This window comes from Rhinopithecus bieti, unplaced genomic scaffold (assembly GCF_001698545.2).
Source record: "Rhinopithecus bieti isolate Rb0 unplaced genomic scaffold, ASM169854v2 scaffold_15813, whole genome shotgun sequence".
Taxonomy (NCBI): Eukaryota; Metazoa; Chordata; class Mammalia; order Primates; family Cercopithecidae; genus Rhinopithecus; species Rhinopithecus bieti.
In genome coordinates this window covers 872,414-889,766 of record NW_016809040.1, presented here as the reverse complement: position 1 = coordinate 889,766, position 17,353 = coordinate 872,414, and the positions used below count along the sequence as shown (strand labels likewise).

Below are 17,353 nucleotides of genomic sequence, written 5' to 3'. Positions count from 1 at the left end.
TTGGCAGGAACCCTTGTTACAAAATTTTCCTGCCTGACAAGGTTAAAAGAACAATAAGCAGGAAATACAATCCTCCAGGAATAATCAATCCTCTTTGGCCCCTGGTCACCTTGACTCAAACAGACTAAATTCTAAAATGTAGAATTTCAAATAAGCTATTTAGATAACCTTGACCATTCTCCACACACAAGCCCTTGCCTGAACTATTAATAGCCAAGGCAAAAGGTAGTTGTTATTGCTGCCTTTTTAAACTGAATCATCTGGGAAATTGCTTCAGACCCCCAAAGAAAGATTCCTGTTAACAATTCAAAAACTAAAATATTTGATCCCTGAGACAGCCCTTTCCCCTGACCCGCCCTTCAGGCTCAGTCTGACCGACTGCAAAGGCTGTTGCAAGATTGCATCACTGACCTTTGCAATTTTCTGGCCAGTTTGATTTCCCCTTCTTTCCCCTGACCCCTCCCTTTCTCTGCTTAAAGCCCTTTGGCCAATTTGCTTCTCCTTTTCCCCTACTTTGCTAATTCTGGCATATCCATAACCAAAGCCAAATTAGAACGCTCCCTTGGCTCCAGGTGATTATATCTAATCCTGATCAAAATGAATCCTACATCTTCAACATCCAAGAGTACTCACACTCTGGATTCTAACTTAAGCTGTCTACTACATACCCTTCTGCCCACAAACTGCTTCAAAGCTGAAGTTGAGCTGGAGCAGTGAAGTTGTACCCCCAAACTCAGGAGGGTGGCAGAGAATTATTGAGGAGAGTATGAAATACTTCCATTCTAGAATGGCAGACAAACTTCTACCAACAGCACCTTCCATACTCGACCCCCCATACTCCAGCTCCCAACTCCACTCCTTAAGTGGAAGTGAGAACAATTTGAATTTAAAGGCTGTTCCCTGATACACGGAAGTACATAAGGAAACAGCTTGCAGGCAAAGAGACTAATCTCTCTCTCTCTCTCTCTCTCTCTCTCTCTCTCTCTCTCTCACACACACACACACACACACACACCCCTCTGTGCATAAAAGCACTATCAATGAATAGTTTTCCATCAACTGACTCTAGCTATACATGCATGTACCTCTAAATAAAACCAACCAGGCAGGAAAGAAACAATATTAGCACATATTGCTTTATCCAAGCGTGACCTGCTCTATCCTGTTACCCAGATCCCTCCCCCTTGCCTTCTCCTCTCTGATGCAATTGCCACACACGTGGAAAGATGATAACCCTTCCCAAGAAAAAGGAAAGTTTTTCTTTAGATGGAACCCCCAGATTCCCTCATTATTTATAATGTCAGGTTGTCCTGGATGAGGGAAGCTTGCACCCACTGACACCAGTAAGAAGGTGCGGTCATGTCAGAAATGTCCGCGGACACCTCCCTGGGCTCCGGGTCCTCCCCTGCGCTAGCCTAGAGTGGGATTTTTGCGTGCACACTGGCCCTTCCGCGTGCCCCGCTGCCGATGACCCCGCGCGTGCCGGGTCCCCTAGCTCACACAGTCGGAGCGTGCGCAGCGCGTGGCCACCTCCTGCCAGGTCCCAGCGGGGTTCCACCCCCTCCTTTCCCCCTCCTCTTCTTCCTCCCCCTCCGCGTTCCCAGGGCTCTGGCCGAGCCAGTCTGGGCCCGGGAGCCCAGGAGGCGTGTCTCGGAGAAAATATATAAGCGGCCTCCGGACGCTAAAGCGGTGCCAGCGGCGGAGTCTCCAACTGGAAGAGTTGCAGCTGCCGAGCGGAGGAGAACGCCGAGGCCAGTCGGATCGACGGACACGCTGACCGCCGCCAACTGCAGCTCGCGCTGCCTCTTGGTCGCGCCCTGCCACTAAGGTGGTCCCCCTTTCTATGAGCCCTCCCCAAGAAAAGCTGGGTGCGGGGTGGCGGGAGGCTGCAGCCGTTCTTCGGTGGCTGAAGTCCCCTCTCCTGCTGCTCCTCCTGCAGGTCACTCCCGCCTCCGAGAGCCCAGAGCCGAGATGGAAACGGTCCAGGAGCTGATCCCCCTGGCAAGGGAGATGATGGCCCAGAAGCGCAAGGGGAAGATGGTGAAGCTGTACGTGCTGGGCAGCGTGCTGGCCCTCTTCGGCGTGGTGCTCGGCCTGATGGAGACTGTGTGCAGCCCCTTCACGGCTGCCAGCCGTCTTCGGGACCAGGAGGCAGCCGTGGCGGAGCTGCAGGCCGCCCTGGAGCGACAGGCTCTCCAGAAGCAAGCCCTGCAGGAGAAAGGCAAGCAGCAGGACATCGTCCTCGGTGGCAGGGCCCTCTCCAACCGGCCGCACGCCTCGTAGGAACTGTGGGAGACCAGCGGAGTGGGAGGGAGAGGCAGCAGACAGAGACAAACAGACGGAAAGAGGAAGGGAGAGACAGAGGGGTCGCGCGCACAGGAGCCTGACTCCGCTGGGAGAGTGCAGGAGCATGTGCTGTTTTTTATCTGGACTTAACTTCAGAGAAACTGCTGACATCTAGAACTGACCTACCATGAGCATCCACCAAAAGGAGTTTGGGATTGAGTTTTGCTGCTGTGCAGCACTGCATTGTCATGACGCATCCAATACTGTGTGAATTATCTAAATGCGTCTACCATTTTGCACTAGAAAGGATAAATGCTTTTTATATTATTATTATTAATTATTACAATGACCACCATTTTGCATTTTGAAATAAAAAACTTTTTATACCATATCTCATCTAATTCCTGAGAGGTGTGGTGTCCTGGGGTGGGCAGCAGGGAAGGTTAGCCAGGTGGGTGACGGTGATGGTGTCTTACCTGAGCACTGCAGCGGGAACAGCTTCCTGAAGGTCAGGCACTTGCTTCACACCTAGGAACTGTGTAATAAGCTACTACATGCAGGTAAGTCTGTTGAGGACTCGTTTTTCCTTCTTGTTAGGGGTGGGAAGAGAGAAACTTTTATAACTTCCATGAAATTTAGCATTTTAAGATGAGAAGGTAGATCAACTTCTGAGCTAGAGTGAGTGGGAGGTAACTGATTAATTCTAAGGCAGAAAAGCTCTTTGATCCTCACACCTGTGCACCAGAGGTTCCCATGGCTGATAACTTTTTCTTCCCAACTGTATTTTAGAGAGAGAGACAGAGAGAGAAGGGAAGAAAAGAAACGAGGGAGGTCTGGAGGTGAAGGACAGGAAAGAAAGGAAAAACTAGCTACCTGGCAGGAAAAGAGATAAGCTCCCAAGAACACCAAAGCAGATGATGAGTCTAGCTCTACCCAGCCTTCCTCCCCAAGCACCCAGATCATAGTAAGAAACTCTGGGCTAGAAAGAGAGAGAGAAAAAAAAACTGGTTGTTACAGATCTGAGTCCTCCTCCTCCAGTGTAGAGCTTCATCTGTAGTAATAGCCAATTTGGTGACTCTATAGGGCTCAGCAAAATAAATTTTAAACTTTAAAGAGGTAGCCAGGAGTCCGAGGCATGGCCTTGATGCTAGTCTTCTCATATTTTTCATGTCACCAGTCCTAATCGGGACTTTACTCCTTCCATCAACAGCTATGCATTTTTGCCAAACATATCACTGGCTCACACCATTGCCTCTGCTCAGACTCTCTCCTTCATCCAGTGCCCTACACACATCTCCATTTCATTTCTGCCAACTCAACTCCTACCCAGTGTTCCTGGCCCTGATCAAAAACCATCTCTCTCTGAAATCTATTCTTATCACTCCCAAAGGAAAAAAGCAATCAGAATGTGGTAAGATTAATCAAGAAAAAGAAACATATTTGGAGTTTTAAAGGAAAAGAAGAATGTCAATGGCACCATGGCTCTCCCAGTTTCCAAAATGGGAAACTCAGCCCTATACCAAGGCAGAGCCTCACTTTCAATGTCCAAGAAACTTCCTAGGAACGGACTCAATTTTATCCTTCCTGCTGGTCTTCCAAAATGCCTCTTTTATTAATTATTCCTTTGCCCATTCAGCTACCACCTTGTCTGGCTCTCAACTGCTCAAACCATCCCCCGCACCCTCTAGCACCTTCACCCTAAACTATCCGTTGTCAGACTGTCTTCCTTTCATATCTTTCATTCTGCTGCTCCTGAACTCAAAAACATCTGAGACCAAAACTCTTATGCCAGGTTTCAGTGCCTCTGTGATATGCTTCCATCTCAGCCGGCCCTCTTGCCTGATTTGTCAGGCTGCCTAGCATGAACCCCGGTCCCTTCCTGTTCCCTTCTGGTTTTCTGCACCTTTGTTTACCTTACTCTTCCAACCTGAATGTCCTCCCACCCACTACCTCCACATCTTCTGAAACTACATACCTCAAATTCTCCAAGGGAGGTATGATTTCAAATACAGGTGTTTTGCCCATTGTCAAACTACATGTAAAACTGTGTGCTCTGATGGTTTTTTTATTTTTATTTTTATTTTTTTGAGATGGAGTCTTGCTCCATCACCAGGCTGGAGTGCAGTAGCACAATCTCGGCTCACTGCAACCTCCACCTCCTTGGTTCAACAGATTCCACTGCCTCAGCCTCCCAAGTAGCTGGGACTACAGATGTACACCACCATGCCCAGCTAATTTTTTGTATTTTAGTAGAGATGGGGTTTCACCATGTTGGCCAGGATGGTCTCAATCTCCTGACCTCATGATCTGCGCCTTCCTCAGCCTCCCAAAGTGCTGGGATTACATGATTTTTTTATTTAGAAAGTAATGCCTATGCTTTGAAAGTTTGCCTATATTTAAAAAAAATAAAGTTGCCTAAATATATAAGTATGCCTATACATTTGTGTAGAAGGAAATTCCCCATGCCTGTTTATATTAAAATATATTAATTAAAAATTACCCAACCCAATCAAATCCGAGCTATTGAAATCTCTGTTGTCACTGGTCTCCTCAATTCTCTGAGTTCTCATAGGTCATACAGCCTGAGTCTCATACTGCATCACTCAGTAATAGACTTTTTTTCTCCCAGTTGTTCTATGGGCTTGGTCATGTCTCTTATAGTACAATCTTCTTGAAGTAAAGGATCATGTCTTCAGTGTTCACAAAAATCTTTAGGTCCTAGGCAAATAGTAGGTTCTTAATAAATACTTGATTGTTTAATTAATCATTTATGAGGCTAGAGCAGTGCTTGTAAATGAAAGGAGAAGCAATTTTGTCCCCCCAGAGAACGTTTGACAGTCTTAAGACATTTCTGGTGTCTGGGTGAGGGGAGGGGGCAGTACTGCAGGCATCTAGAGGGTAGAAGTCAGGGGGCTATTAAACATCTTCTAATGTACAGGACAGCCGCCAACACAAAGAATTCTCCATTCCAAAATGTGAATGGAGCAGAAGTTGAAAAATTCTGGGTTAGAGGAAAGTTAGGAAAAAGAGTTTGCTTAATAATTTCAGAATCAAAGTTATGAGGTAGTCTCACAGGCTATGTCTGGTTACGATCAAACATGTTCCTCCCCCAACACAGGAACAAAAATTGTCTTTTGTCCTATTCTGCTTGGTAATTTTACCAACAACCTAGGAGAGGTAACGGAAGTTATACTTATCAGTTCTGTTGGTGACACAGAGCTGAGACAGCACAGTCAGAACTCAAAACAACTCAATAGGCTGGAACCATGCACCAAAGAAAAACCAACTGAAACTGAATAGGGAAAAGATACAATACAGAATTCAGGTTCAAAACCCAATTGCATGACCACAGAATTTGAAAGACATATTCTAGCAGCAGATCATGTGAAAAAGACCTAGAGTTTTTTTAAAATTTTAATTGATACATTATAATTGTATATATTTGAGTACAATTTGATGCTTCCACACATTATATAATGATCAAATCAAGGTATTTAGCATAGCCATCACCTCATGCATTTATCATTTCTTTGTAGTAAGAACATTCAAAAGCTTCTCTTCTAGCTATTTTGTAATATACAATACCTTACTGCTAACCATAGTCACCCTACTGTGGAAAAGAACTCTAGAACTCTTCCCCCTATCTAACTGAAACTTTGTACTCCTTGACCAACCTCTCCTCATCCTCCTCTCCCCCATCTCCTCCCAAGTCTCTGTTAACCACACTGATCTACTCTATACTTTTATAAGATCAGCAAATATATATATATATTTATATTTATATTCATTCATTTATTTATTTATTTATTCCACGTTTAAGTGAGATCATGTGCTATTTACTATTTGTCTGTGTTTCTGTCTGGCTTATTTCACTTAACATAACATCCAGGTTCATCCATTTTGTCTCAGATGACAGTATATCATTGTTTTCCATCGCTGAATAGTATTCCATTGTATACATATACTACATGTTATTTATCCTTTCATCCACTGCTGGCACTTAGGTTGATTTCAAGTCTTGGCTATTGTAAATAGTGCTACAACAAACATGGGAGTACAGATATCTCTATATACCCACTAGTGGGAATGCTGGATCTTACGGTGGTTCTACTTCTAATCTTTTAGAAACCTCCATGCTGTTTTCCATTCCATTAGGGGCTGTGCTAATTTACATTCCCCCCAACAGTGTGTAAGCATTCCCTTTTCTCTACATCCTCACCAACACGTGCTTTGTCTTTTGGTAAGAGCTATTCTAACTATACTGAAGTGGTATTTAACTATGGTTTTGATTTGTATTTCCCTGGTGATCAGTGATGTTGAACATTTTTTTCATATACCTGTTGGCCATTTTTATGTCTTCTTTTGAGAAATATCTATTAAGGTCTTTTGCCCATTTTTAAAATTAGGTCACTTGGGTTTATTTTGCTATTGGGTTGAGTTTATTATACATTCTGGATATTAACCCTTCATCAGATATATAGTTTGCAAACATTTTCTCCCATTCTGCAGGTTGTCTCTTCACTGCTAATAGTTTCCTTTGCTATGCACAAACTTCTCAGTTTGATGTAATCCCATTTGTCTATTTTTGCTTTGACTGCCTATGTTTTTGAGGTCTTATCTAAAACTTTGTTGCCTAGTCCCATGTCTCAAAATGTTTCCCCTATATCATCTTCTGGTAGGTTCATAGTTTATGTTTAAATCTTTAATCCATTTTGAGTTGATTTTTATAGGTATGCGTGACTTCACAACGGGGATACACTGTGAGAGATGCTTTACTAGGCGATTTTGTCATTTGTGCAAACATCATGGCGTCTACTTAAAACATACCTAGATAGCATAATCTACTACATACCGAGGCTATATGGTGTAGCCTATTGCTCCTAGGCTGTAAACCTGTATGGTATATTACTGTACTGAATATTGTAGGCAATTGTAACATAATGGTAAGCATTTGTAAACCTATCTAAACATAAAAAAGATACAGTAAAAATATGTTCTAATTTTATAGGACTAAAATCACATATACAGTCCCTCATTGGCCAAAATGTTATGTGGCATATGACTTGATATGGTGAGATGTCAGGATCTAGTCTTGTTGTTCTGCAGGTGGATATCAAATTTTCCCAGCACCATTTATTGAAGAGACTGTCTTTTCCCCAATGTGGGCTCTTGGCAACTTTGTTGAAAATCAGCTGGCTATAGGTGAGTGAATTTATTTCTAAGCTCTCTATTCTGTTCCATTGATCTATATATCTGCTTTTATGCCAGTATCATGCCGTTTTGTTATTATAGCTTTGAAGTTTATTTTGAAGTCAAGAAGTATGATGCCTCTAGTTTTGTTCTTTTTGCTCATACCTCAAGATTTTCAGTGGTTACAAGTTCAATAAAAGCCAACGAGGGCTCATAACAGGACTACTAAAACAATTAATGCTTCATTAGTAGAAGTATAATGTGCAGAAAAAGAGAAGGTCAAGATGATTTGTTATACTTTGCATTCTGTCAGGGTGAAAAACAAAGTTTAAATCGGACTGCCTGGATTTGCTTAGGTTTGCATCTTGACTCTCCTATTTGTAGTTCTAAAACCTGGGAAAGTTATTTACACTCTCTCAAGTTAGTTAAATCCTTTCTTCATCTGTAAAATAGTACCTTCCTCAGGGAAAATTTTGCTGATTAAATGAGACAATACACATAGAGTTCTTACCGTAGTACTTTGCATATAGCAGGCTTTCAGTCAATAAGAGTTATTATTGTTATTGTTAATATTTTAAGACAAACCTTGACAAAAAAATTTTGCTTAATTAGAGTGACTAGGGCAAATAAAAGTCCAGAAACTCTAACACATACAGAACAATTGAAGAACAATAGAGATATTAGATTCATTAGCTTTACATGACAACTGTGCCAAATATTTCAAGAGCTGCCATATTGGAAATGATAAGACTTGTGTGGCTCAAAAATAGAGAACAAGAACTATCAAGCAGGATTACAAGAAGGCAGATGTTATATTATTAAGATATCAATTAAAAAATATAATGAATTACCTTGTGATATATAGTAAGCTCCCCACTACCAAAAGCATTCAAGCAGGGGTTGGAAGTCATCTGCCAGGGATGGTATAAACTGGAGAGGAGATTTCTGGACTTGGAGGTTGCATCCAATTATAAGATGCTAAGATTCTGTCTAATATTACCACCAAAAAGGGGATGTACTTCCCTTTCCAGCCTGTCTGTCCAGATCATCCCTTTCTTTAAATGCTTCTTTATTCTTTTCTCAGCATATTGATAAATGTTTCCTTTTGCTCAATTACTATTAAATGTGATAAATTTGATTCCAAAAATAAATTATTTCTTGATTAAACTCATCTAATTAATGCTTTTGCCTTTTATAAAAATACCTTAACCTACCGGTCAAACCAAATAGTCTCAAATTTGGTCATAGTGAAATATCTATTAAAGTTATCTTCCTCTTCACGAAACACCACAAAACTTTGATCAATTTATAGAAAGAAATATATATAGTTTTAGGCTATATTATATGCCTTCTCTTGCACTATATTCTAATGAAAACAAATAGTAGGTATCAACTGAGAATATTTAAAGTTTCCCACATTTGCAGGAAAATTTGATTGTTCTATGGTCATGCTAACCAGAAGTAGTAGAAAACCCACTGGCTTAGTAAATGACAACTCACCTGTTAAGCTTTTAGAAGCCAACCAATCAGTGATAGGCCCTCATTTCTGAGAGTCAACCAATCAGGAATGAACTCATGCCATTAACTGCATCTCAGAGTGCTAACCAATCAACAAATAGTCATGCTTCTATAGCTGATGTCAGTCCATTTATGTCTGGGAAAGCACACCAGTGCCTGACCTTCATGCATCCTCAAAAACCTATATGACATCAGCAGTCTGCTGTTCAGACAGATTGAGCAGAAAAGCTTGACCTTACTATAATGAGCAAAAAGTTTACTATTTTTGTTTTATTTTATATATTAAATGGTGGTCCCATCATTCTTTGACAATTCTAGAAGCTCTACTGTGATTGTTTTCAAGACCTTCCCTTGGCAATATTCCAGGGAACGTGAGACCAATGGGTACACTTACTGGGCTCCTTGTGCACAAGTGCATTTGTCTTTTAGATCTGCTGCCCAGTGAGAAAATCTCAACAATAATCTGAGCTCTGACTAGTTTTATTAAGTTCTCATTGCTTCTGTGATTTGCAAGCAAACAAGTCTTTGTATCAGATCATTTTTCATAGTTCTTTGTATAACATAATTAGAAAATCTAGCCAACAGGTACACACTTTAGTAAACAATTATGCCTAGACCTTTGTATAAGGTCATTAGGCATTTTGTTTGGGAGGTACACCACTGAGTCATAGGTCTTGGTATAAGATCATTTGACATTTTGTGTGGGAAATATACCATTGGGTAGTTCAACATAGGTCTTTTTATAAGTTCATTAGACCTTTGGTTTTGGAGGCATAAATATTTTTACCATTAAACAGTTTATTCCCTTCCTACTCCATGTTTGCTTTTGCTTGTCCATATTAAAATGTCTTATTGTATTTTTTTCTGGATTGCCTTATTTCTGATATAAGGGAGTGTTCCAGAGGAAATGAATGGAGATATACATTCCATAAGTTACCAATCCAATCCAAGCTAGTCCTCGGGGATAACAGTTGGAGGTCCAGTAGACTGAAAACCAATTTGGGAAAAGGCAATTGTCAGATCTATAAAAAACTTTCACGACAGCATGCCCTGTCTTGTTAGTCTGTGATAGGACACTTTCAGTTTGTATACTGGGGTCAAAGATTTTGTCAGGTCATTAACTATGTGATCCTTTCTAACCTTTGCTCAGAAAGGGAACCCAAGATACCATTGACAGGCACACACTTTTACTCAGTGGCATCTCTCGTCCTTCTTGGTTTCTTCCATGTCAAAACTGCAGCCTCCACTGGGAGAACTCCTGCTTTCCATAAAAAATTGCACTGTAATCCTAACTCTTGGACTTATTTTTGTAAACTGCAAAAAAAAAAAAATTGTTAGAATAGCAATGGCTATCTTGCAGAACTTCTGACATGTCAAAATGAATAAATTAAGAGATTTAAGAGGAACCCCAGAAAAATTAGGAGACAAAGGCCCAAAGAGGCAATAGTTAGCTTCTTTCATTGGCAAGCTAAGGCTTCAAGATAAAATTTTAACTCAAGAATGGTCTCTGTCAAAGACTCTGATACCACCTAAAACCCACCCTCCTTTCATTTCTCTTTCTACTCGGCATTACCTGACCTTCAACATGAGCCACCCCTTTCTTCTAAGTTTTCTCTGGAAAAGAGTAATCACATTGTAAAATGGCTAAACCAGAGGGCAGCCCTAAAAAGCTGAATTTAAACCCTGGCCTAGAGCAAAATTAAAAGTTACCATGAAAGATTTTCCTAAGCCTCAGGGGTGGTTGAGCAGAAATTAGTTAACAATTCAAGATTTTATTAGGTACTTATTGTTCTGGATTAAACATCTGTACCAAATGATTCAGTTAAGTGTTAGTCCATCCAATAGAGAAAAAAAAATTATACGCAGCAGGGTAAGAAAAAAAATTAAATAACTCTGTTGCGCAATATGAAAAACAAACGCCTTAAATGGACAAGAAAAAATTGAAAATACAGTACAAAAAGCAATGTCAAAAAAATCTTTCTTTTAAAAGTACATTAGACAAAGATTAAAATTGTAAACTAAATAAAATGAAAAGAGGCTTCAGAAAACTTTCAAAGAGCATTCTGGAGTACACTCAACAGCTGAAATAAAAGAAACATTGTCTTTATTTTTTCTATTAAAGGGCTCACATATGAATTAGGGGATTTAACAAGAAAAAAGTAATTGAAATATGAAACTGACAGCTTAGAAAATATCCAGTACACAACTAGATATTTTCAGAGAGCTCTAGAAAGTAAATAAGCTAGAAATCAACCGAACATATGGTACTCTACATAAAAAACTTGCCCCTGAAATAAAAACAAGACCGAAAAGTCTTGCATTTTCTAAGAATTGGGAACATATAGAGAGGGGTACTCGTAGATATTGCAAGCAAAAGGGTCATTCAAAGAACCAATGTTCCACATTGGCTAAGCAACAGAAGGATGACTATCCAAAATCTGTCTGATGGTGCTTCTCCAAAGGAGACATTAGCACCCAACAATTACAGTCCTTCCTCTGAGCTTGTGTGCCCAAATCTCTATACTCTCCATCAGGGCATAGCTACATCCAGTATGGCTTACCACTCTATCCCCAGCCTCTAGCCCAGCGCCTAGCATAGAGTAGGTGCTTATTAAATATTTGTTGAAGAAATGAAGAAATAGAGGAAGAAAGTACATTTTTGTTTTGATACGCTGTAGTCCCTTCCTCAGTGCAGAGATCATAAACCTCTGAATTAGGATGTGACTCTCTCTGTCATTAATTGGCAAGAATCATGGTAGAATTATCGTCCCTATTTACGGAGTCTCTTTCCCTAATACATCCCATTGCAGATTCCTGTCTTCCCTTTACCATCCACTCCAGCATCAGCTGATGCAGTCACTAAAATGGTTTATAAGTCACATATGAGATTCCCTAAGTATATAATTGAGAAATGTGTGGACACACAGTCCTCACAGAATGCATTGGATCACTAGAGTCTCTCCTGGCGAAAAAGGAAAACCTGCCCAAACCCAGTTTTTGTTTCAGTAACTTCCTTTGAGACAAAGCCAGGAATCTGAGAGTGAGCACCTGCTAAGGGTGGGACAGGGGCTCTGTCTGGTATGCCTCTCCCATGTTAAGAGCTAACAATAGTAATGGATAAGTCTCCAGGGAAACCAGGACCACTTCCAAGCATTCCTGTCTTGGGCTGCCTCAAGGGCTCCTCTGTCCTTTGGGTAGTACTGATTGATGCCTGATGCCCAGAACTGGTCCACTCTGGCTTCTCTTTGGAGCAGTCTCTGCCGGTGCCTCCTGGCTGCCAGCTCAGTCCTAGCATAAGGGACTTCTTCCTTGGCCTGGGTTTCACCTTCTTGTATCAGGTGGCAGACCAGCTGGTTTCAGTCCCAAATCAGGTCTTCTGACTCCTCCCAGAAACCAACCAACTTCTAAGCAGGAAATCCTGCCCCTCCCCAAAGAGTGGGAAACCGCAAAGGAAGAGAGAGATGAAACAGAAGGAAAGGCAGAGGAGGAGGGAAAGAGAGAGAGAAGAGAAGCAAAAGAAAAAAGAACATCAATAAAAAGAAGTCAAATTTGTTCGAAATCTTGAGGTAAGACTTTTAAAAATCACATTATATATAATAGTATCACCATTTGTGTCAGGGCCTAGTACATAGTAGGTCCTCAAAAAAATTGCTATTGAAATAATTAATCTATTGAAATGAACAGGAGGGCTGGGCTAAAGAGAAATTTCAATGTGAAATGCTGGTGAGGAAAAAAAACAAGAAGAAATGCCCGATGAGCTTTCGAATGTGTAGGAGGGATGATATGATAAGATGCAGATGGAACCAGAAGTCTCTTACTGGCACTGACAGCATTCTGATCATTGTGGCACAGAAAGTCAAGTTGGAACAAAAAAGTTGCAAAGATAGTATAAAAAATGTCTGCATGTTCTTTTGGAATTACAAAAAGACTGCAAGAATTATAGAAATGTTGTAAGCAGTTTTTAAAATCGGTTTTAAACCAATGACAGAGCACAAACACTATGTTGTATCTTGGGAACTGCTAAACATGCTGATATCTGCATGCTGCGGCCAAACGTCAGCTAGTTTAATGTTATTAACATGTAGATCTAGAGTGTTGAAAAGTCTCATTTTATTTCCAGAAGTCTTGTTCAGTGGATCAAGGGAGGCCTAAATATGTCAATCAAAATTCTTAATGTGCTATTCATCTATCCCTTAATCCTAGTCCAGCTGGGCTGCTCAGAATACTGACCCTCTGAGCCCTAAACGGGCCTCTTCAGAGAAAATCCCAGCACTTATTTCAGGTCAAGGAACTAGAGAAACCTGACAGGAAAGGGAAATACCATTCCCCACCCTCACCATTTACCCAAATCTTCACTTGCCATCAACAGACAGTATCATCCAGAGTATTGTGGTTTAGTGATCCAGTCACTTGGAGAGATTAAAATAGCTAGATGCATGCTTCAGAAAACATCTACAGACAACGATGATGTGTTTTCATAACAGCTGGCTTTTAAGAGTCCTACTCCTCTGACTTTTCTGACAGAGCTTACCAGTATCAGAGGGACACAACTGAAGTGTTTCCTTTAGTGAAAGTATTTCTTTTTGGGGTTTGTGTGAGTTCATCAGAGTCGGAAGCTGAAAGGAGGGTGGGAAAGGTAAGGAGGGATGAAACAGTCTCACTTCTGCTTGCTTGCCGAGATTTGAAAGGAACTGCCTCCCTGTCATTAGGATGATATGAAAATAAAATCTGAAAATCCTAGCTCTTTCTTTATACTAATTTGAGTATAGCTAAAAGTTCCCTGTGTCGAATTTCTGAGCTAGAACAAATATTAAAGGTAATCTAATTTATTTCTCCTTATTTGCCAGGTGAGGGAATTGAAGCCAAGACAAGGGAAGGGCCTTGCCCAAAGTCACATGTATTGTCAGTGATGGGAGGGAGACTGGAACTCAGTTATCCCAGAGTCCCACCCAGGAGCCTTTTAAGAAATGATGAAAACTTTACAGGAAGGTATCCCAGATGTCTGAGAGCTCATAAACATCGCAGCTGCTGACTAAATACAAATTCAGTTAAAAGATGCTCAAGTAATCTTCCCCTGGCAGAAATAGAAAGAAGAAAAAGATTTCCCCAATAGTTAAGTTTTTCCAGAATCTGTTTTATAACTGTTAGGAGACTAGGGAGGAGAGAGATTTAAGGCAGATTTGTCATGAAAGAACTAGAATATTTTACATTCCTACCACTGGATCAGCATTTTACATGTCTCATTTCTTTATATAATCTTCATATTATCCTCATTTTACAATTAACATTGTTTTAACTTTGCTCAAATTCACAGAAGAAATAAGATACTATGATTTCTGGATCTCTTGTTGGTAGGCCCAGGATCAGGCTCTGGAAAGACATGGCTAGTTCAGTGACTGTTCCAGTCTTACTCAGGCCCCTCCCCAGCACAGACCCTTGCTCTAGCCATTCAGGCTACCTGAGTTTCCTCTGAAATGCCATGTTGTTTCTAGACTTCTTGCCTGAATAGATGCAGTTCCCTCTGCTTGGGATGCCTTTCTCCAACATCCTCATAACTTGTACTTAGCCTTCAAAACCGAGCGCCAGGACCACTTTCCAGAGCCCTTTCCTGCTGCCGTAGCCTGTCCCTTCTCTACTTCCACAGTACTCTACACACACTCCTATTACAGTATACATCATGCTATGGGGAGCTCTGATTTACTTGCCTACTTTCCTTGTACTTGACTTCAATTTCCTTGAAAGCAGACACCACATATTCGTAAGCCTTTGCATTCCCAGCGCCTAGCACAATTCCAGAGATGTATTAGTGCTCAATAAATATTTTTTTAAGTGGACAAACAAATCAAATATTTCCCCTCCTTTTCTTCCAATAAAACCATGCAATAAAATGTCCTGTTTCCATGCTCGTGACTCTTTAGTGATTTGGGGATAAATAGAAGATATCACTACTATAAGCTTCCTCTCCTTTCAAGCCTGACAAGCCACACAAAAATAGCTATCTAAGGTTAAACTTGGCACTCTGAACAGACATTAATCTCTGCATCCTGACAAAATGCTTTGATGACAGTAGAAGAATTTATATGCCATAAGCCATAAGGACAAAAAGACTGGGAACATGGGAACAACAGAGATAACAACAGTTAAGGAATGTCAACACTCTTGGAAGAGGGAAAGTGGATGGATGAGTAATAAGTGACTTAGCAAACCCAAGACTGCTGGAGTCTGAGTGCTCACGATGGGAAGCCTCAGGAGTTGGAGGAACAGGTGGGGGTAAACACAGGAGAAGACCCTTGGCCTCTACAGTTACTCCAGCTGGAGAAGGAAAATTTATTTTCTGGAGAAACTTAACAAAGACACACCAGGCTTAGGGACATCAGACACAGCAGAGGGTGGGGTTAGGCATGGAGCTGGAAATAGCGAGATTAGAGAAAGACTCCATACTGAAAGATGAGATTCCCCAGCCCATTTTACTGGCTCAGCTCCCAGAACACAAACAGCCTAGCTCTACCCCTCTCCACCCACCCTACCCCAGCTTACACTAGGCAGAAGAATTAAGGATTCTTCCCTGTAGAAAGGACCTAACCAAAGAGACAAACACTACAGACATTGATGTGTGCTTCCCCCAGTGAAACCACCAGGGGCCTTCTGGATTACCCTACAGTGAATTCCAAAAATTGACAAGCCCTGCCCTCATACACAAAGCTTCCGACAGCCAAGGAAGAGACTACAAAGATCACCAGGTGACATAGTTTGGATATTTGTCCCCTCCAAGTTGCAGATTGAAATTTAATCCCCAAGGTTGGAAGTGGGGCCTGATGTGAGGTGTTTGAGTCGTGGGGGTGAATCCCTCATGAATGACTTGGTGCCATGCTCATAGTAATGAGTGAGTTCTCACTCTACGAGGTCTGCAAGAACTTGTTGTTCAAAGAGCCTGGCCCCTCCCATCCCTCTCTTGCCATGTGATGCCTGCTCCTCTTCTGCCATGAGTGGAAGCGGTCTAAGGCCCTCACTAGATGGAGATGTCGGCACTGTGCCTCTTCTGCAGGCTGCAAAACCATAAGCCAAACAGACCCTTTTCTTTAAAAACTACTCAGCCTCAGGGGTTCCTTGACAGTAACACAAACAGACTAAGACACTAGGCATGGAACAAAAGCCTTTGATACTGAGGACCTCAAGGGAGGAAATCTAGAAAGCAGAAGAAATAATTATCAGTAATGGCCACAGCAACACCAATATCCCCCAGAGATAAGGGAAGATAATTCATGAATTATGATCAAGAAGCCAATTTTTGGCTGAAAATAAACTTTCCTTCTCCAGCAGTGGCTCATGCCTATAATCTCAGCAGTTTGGAAGACTGAAGTGGGAGGATCACCTGGCCCAGGAGTTCAAGACCAGCCAGGGCAACATAGAGAGACCCCAGTCTCTACAAATAAAAAAATTAGTGTAGTGTAGTGATGCATGCCTAGCCACTCAGGAGGCTGACATGAGAGGATTGTTTGCACGGAGGAGGTTGAGGCTGCAATAAGCTGTGATGGCACCACTGCGCTCCAGCCTGGGCAACAGAGTGAGACCCTGTCTCAAAAAATAATAATAACATGATAAAATGAACCAATTTTTAAGTATGGAGAAGAAAAAAAATGGCTCTTTAAATGAAAATGCAACTGGACATTTAAAAATTAAAATGAAGGGCCAGGCATGGTGGTTCATGCCTGTAATCTCAGCAATTTGGGAGGCCAAGGTGAGCGGATTACCTGAGGTCAGGAGTTCAAGACCAACCTGGCCAACACAGTGAAACCCCATCTCTACTAAAAATACAAAAATTAGCCAGGCATGGTGGTGCATGCCTGCAATCCCAGCTACTCAGGAGGCTGAGGCAGGAGAACCACTTGAAACCAGAAGGCAAAGGTTGCAGGGAGCCAAGATCGTGCCATTGCGCTCTAGCCTGAGCGACAAGAGTGGAATTCTGTCTCAAAAAATTAATTAATTAATTAATTAAACTTAAGCACTGGAAGATAAAATTGAGGAAATCTCCCAGAAAATAGGACAAAATGGAAAGAGATTTTAAAAACATAAGACATAGAAAGATAAGAAACTTAAAAGATCGGCTCAGGAGCTCTGTCACCTTCTATTAAGAAGTCCAAAAAGAGAACACAGAGAAAATGAAAGAGAATAAAATAATCAAAAAAAAATTCTCTAAAATTTACCAAAACACAAGATTTGAATTTCCGTATTCAATGGACCCAGTGGGTGCCCAACACAATGAACAACAACAACAAAACTCATCAAAGCATATTATTGGAAATGTTAGAACCCCAGGAATAAAAGGACTCCAAAAGTTCTGGAGAAAGAAAAATAGTTC

The 17,353-nt window shown here is 41.3% G+C and overlaps 1 protein-coding gene across 1 annotated transcript; it reads left to right on the top strand.

Annotated features, from left to right (window-relative positions):
• The first annotated feature begins 1,596 nt into the window (after positions 1-1,596).
• On the top strand, positions 1,597-2,677 carry G0S2 (G0/G1 switch 2). Its single transcript, XM_017888320.1, has 2 exons — positions 1,597-1,828; positions 1,940-2,677. The coding sequence occupies exon 2, from the start codon at positions 1,972-1,974 to the stop codon at positions 2,281-2,283; it is 312 nt and encodes a 103-aa protein (XP_017743809.1). The 5' UTR covers positions 1,597-1,828; positions 1,940-1,971; the 3' UTR covers positions 2,284-2,677.
• The last annotated feature ends 14,676 nt before the right edge of the window (positions 2,678-17,353 follow it).

What these genes read in the sequence shown, in the direction of transcription:
- G0S2 (XM_017888320.1), top strand. Translation starts at nt 1,972, where the DNA reads ATGGAAACGGTCCAGGAGCTGATCCCCCTGGCAAGGGAGATGATGGCC.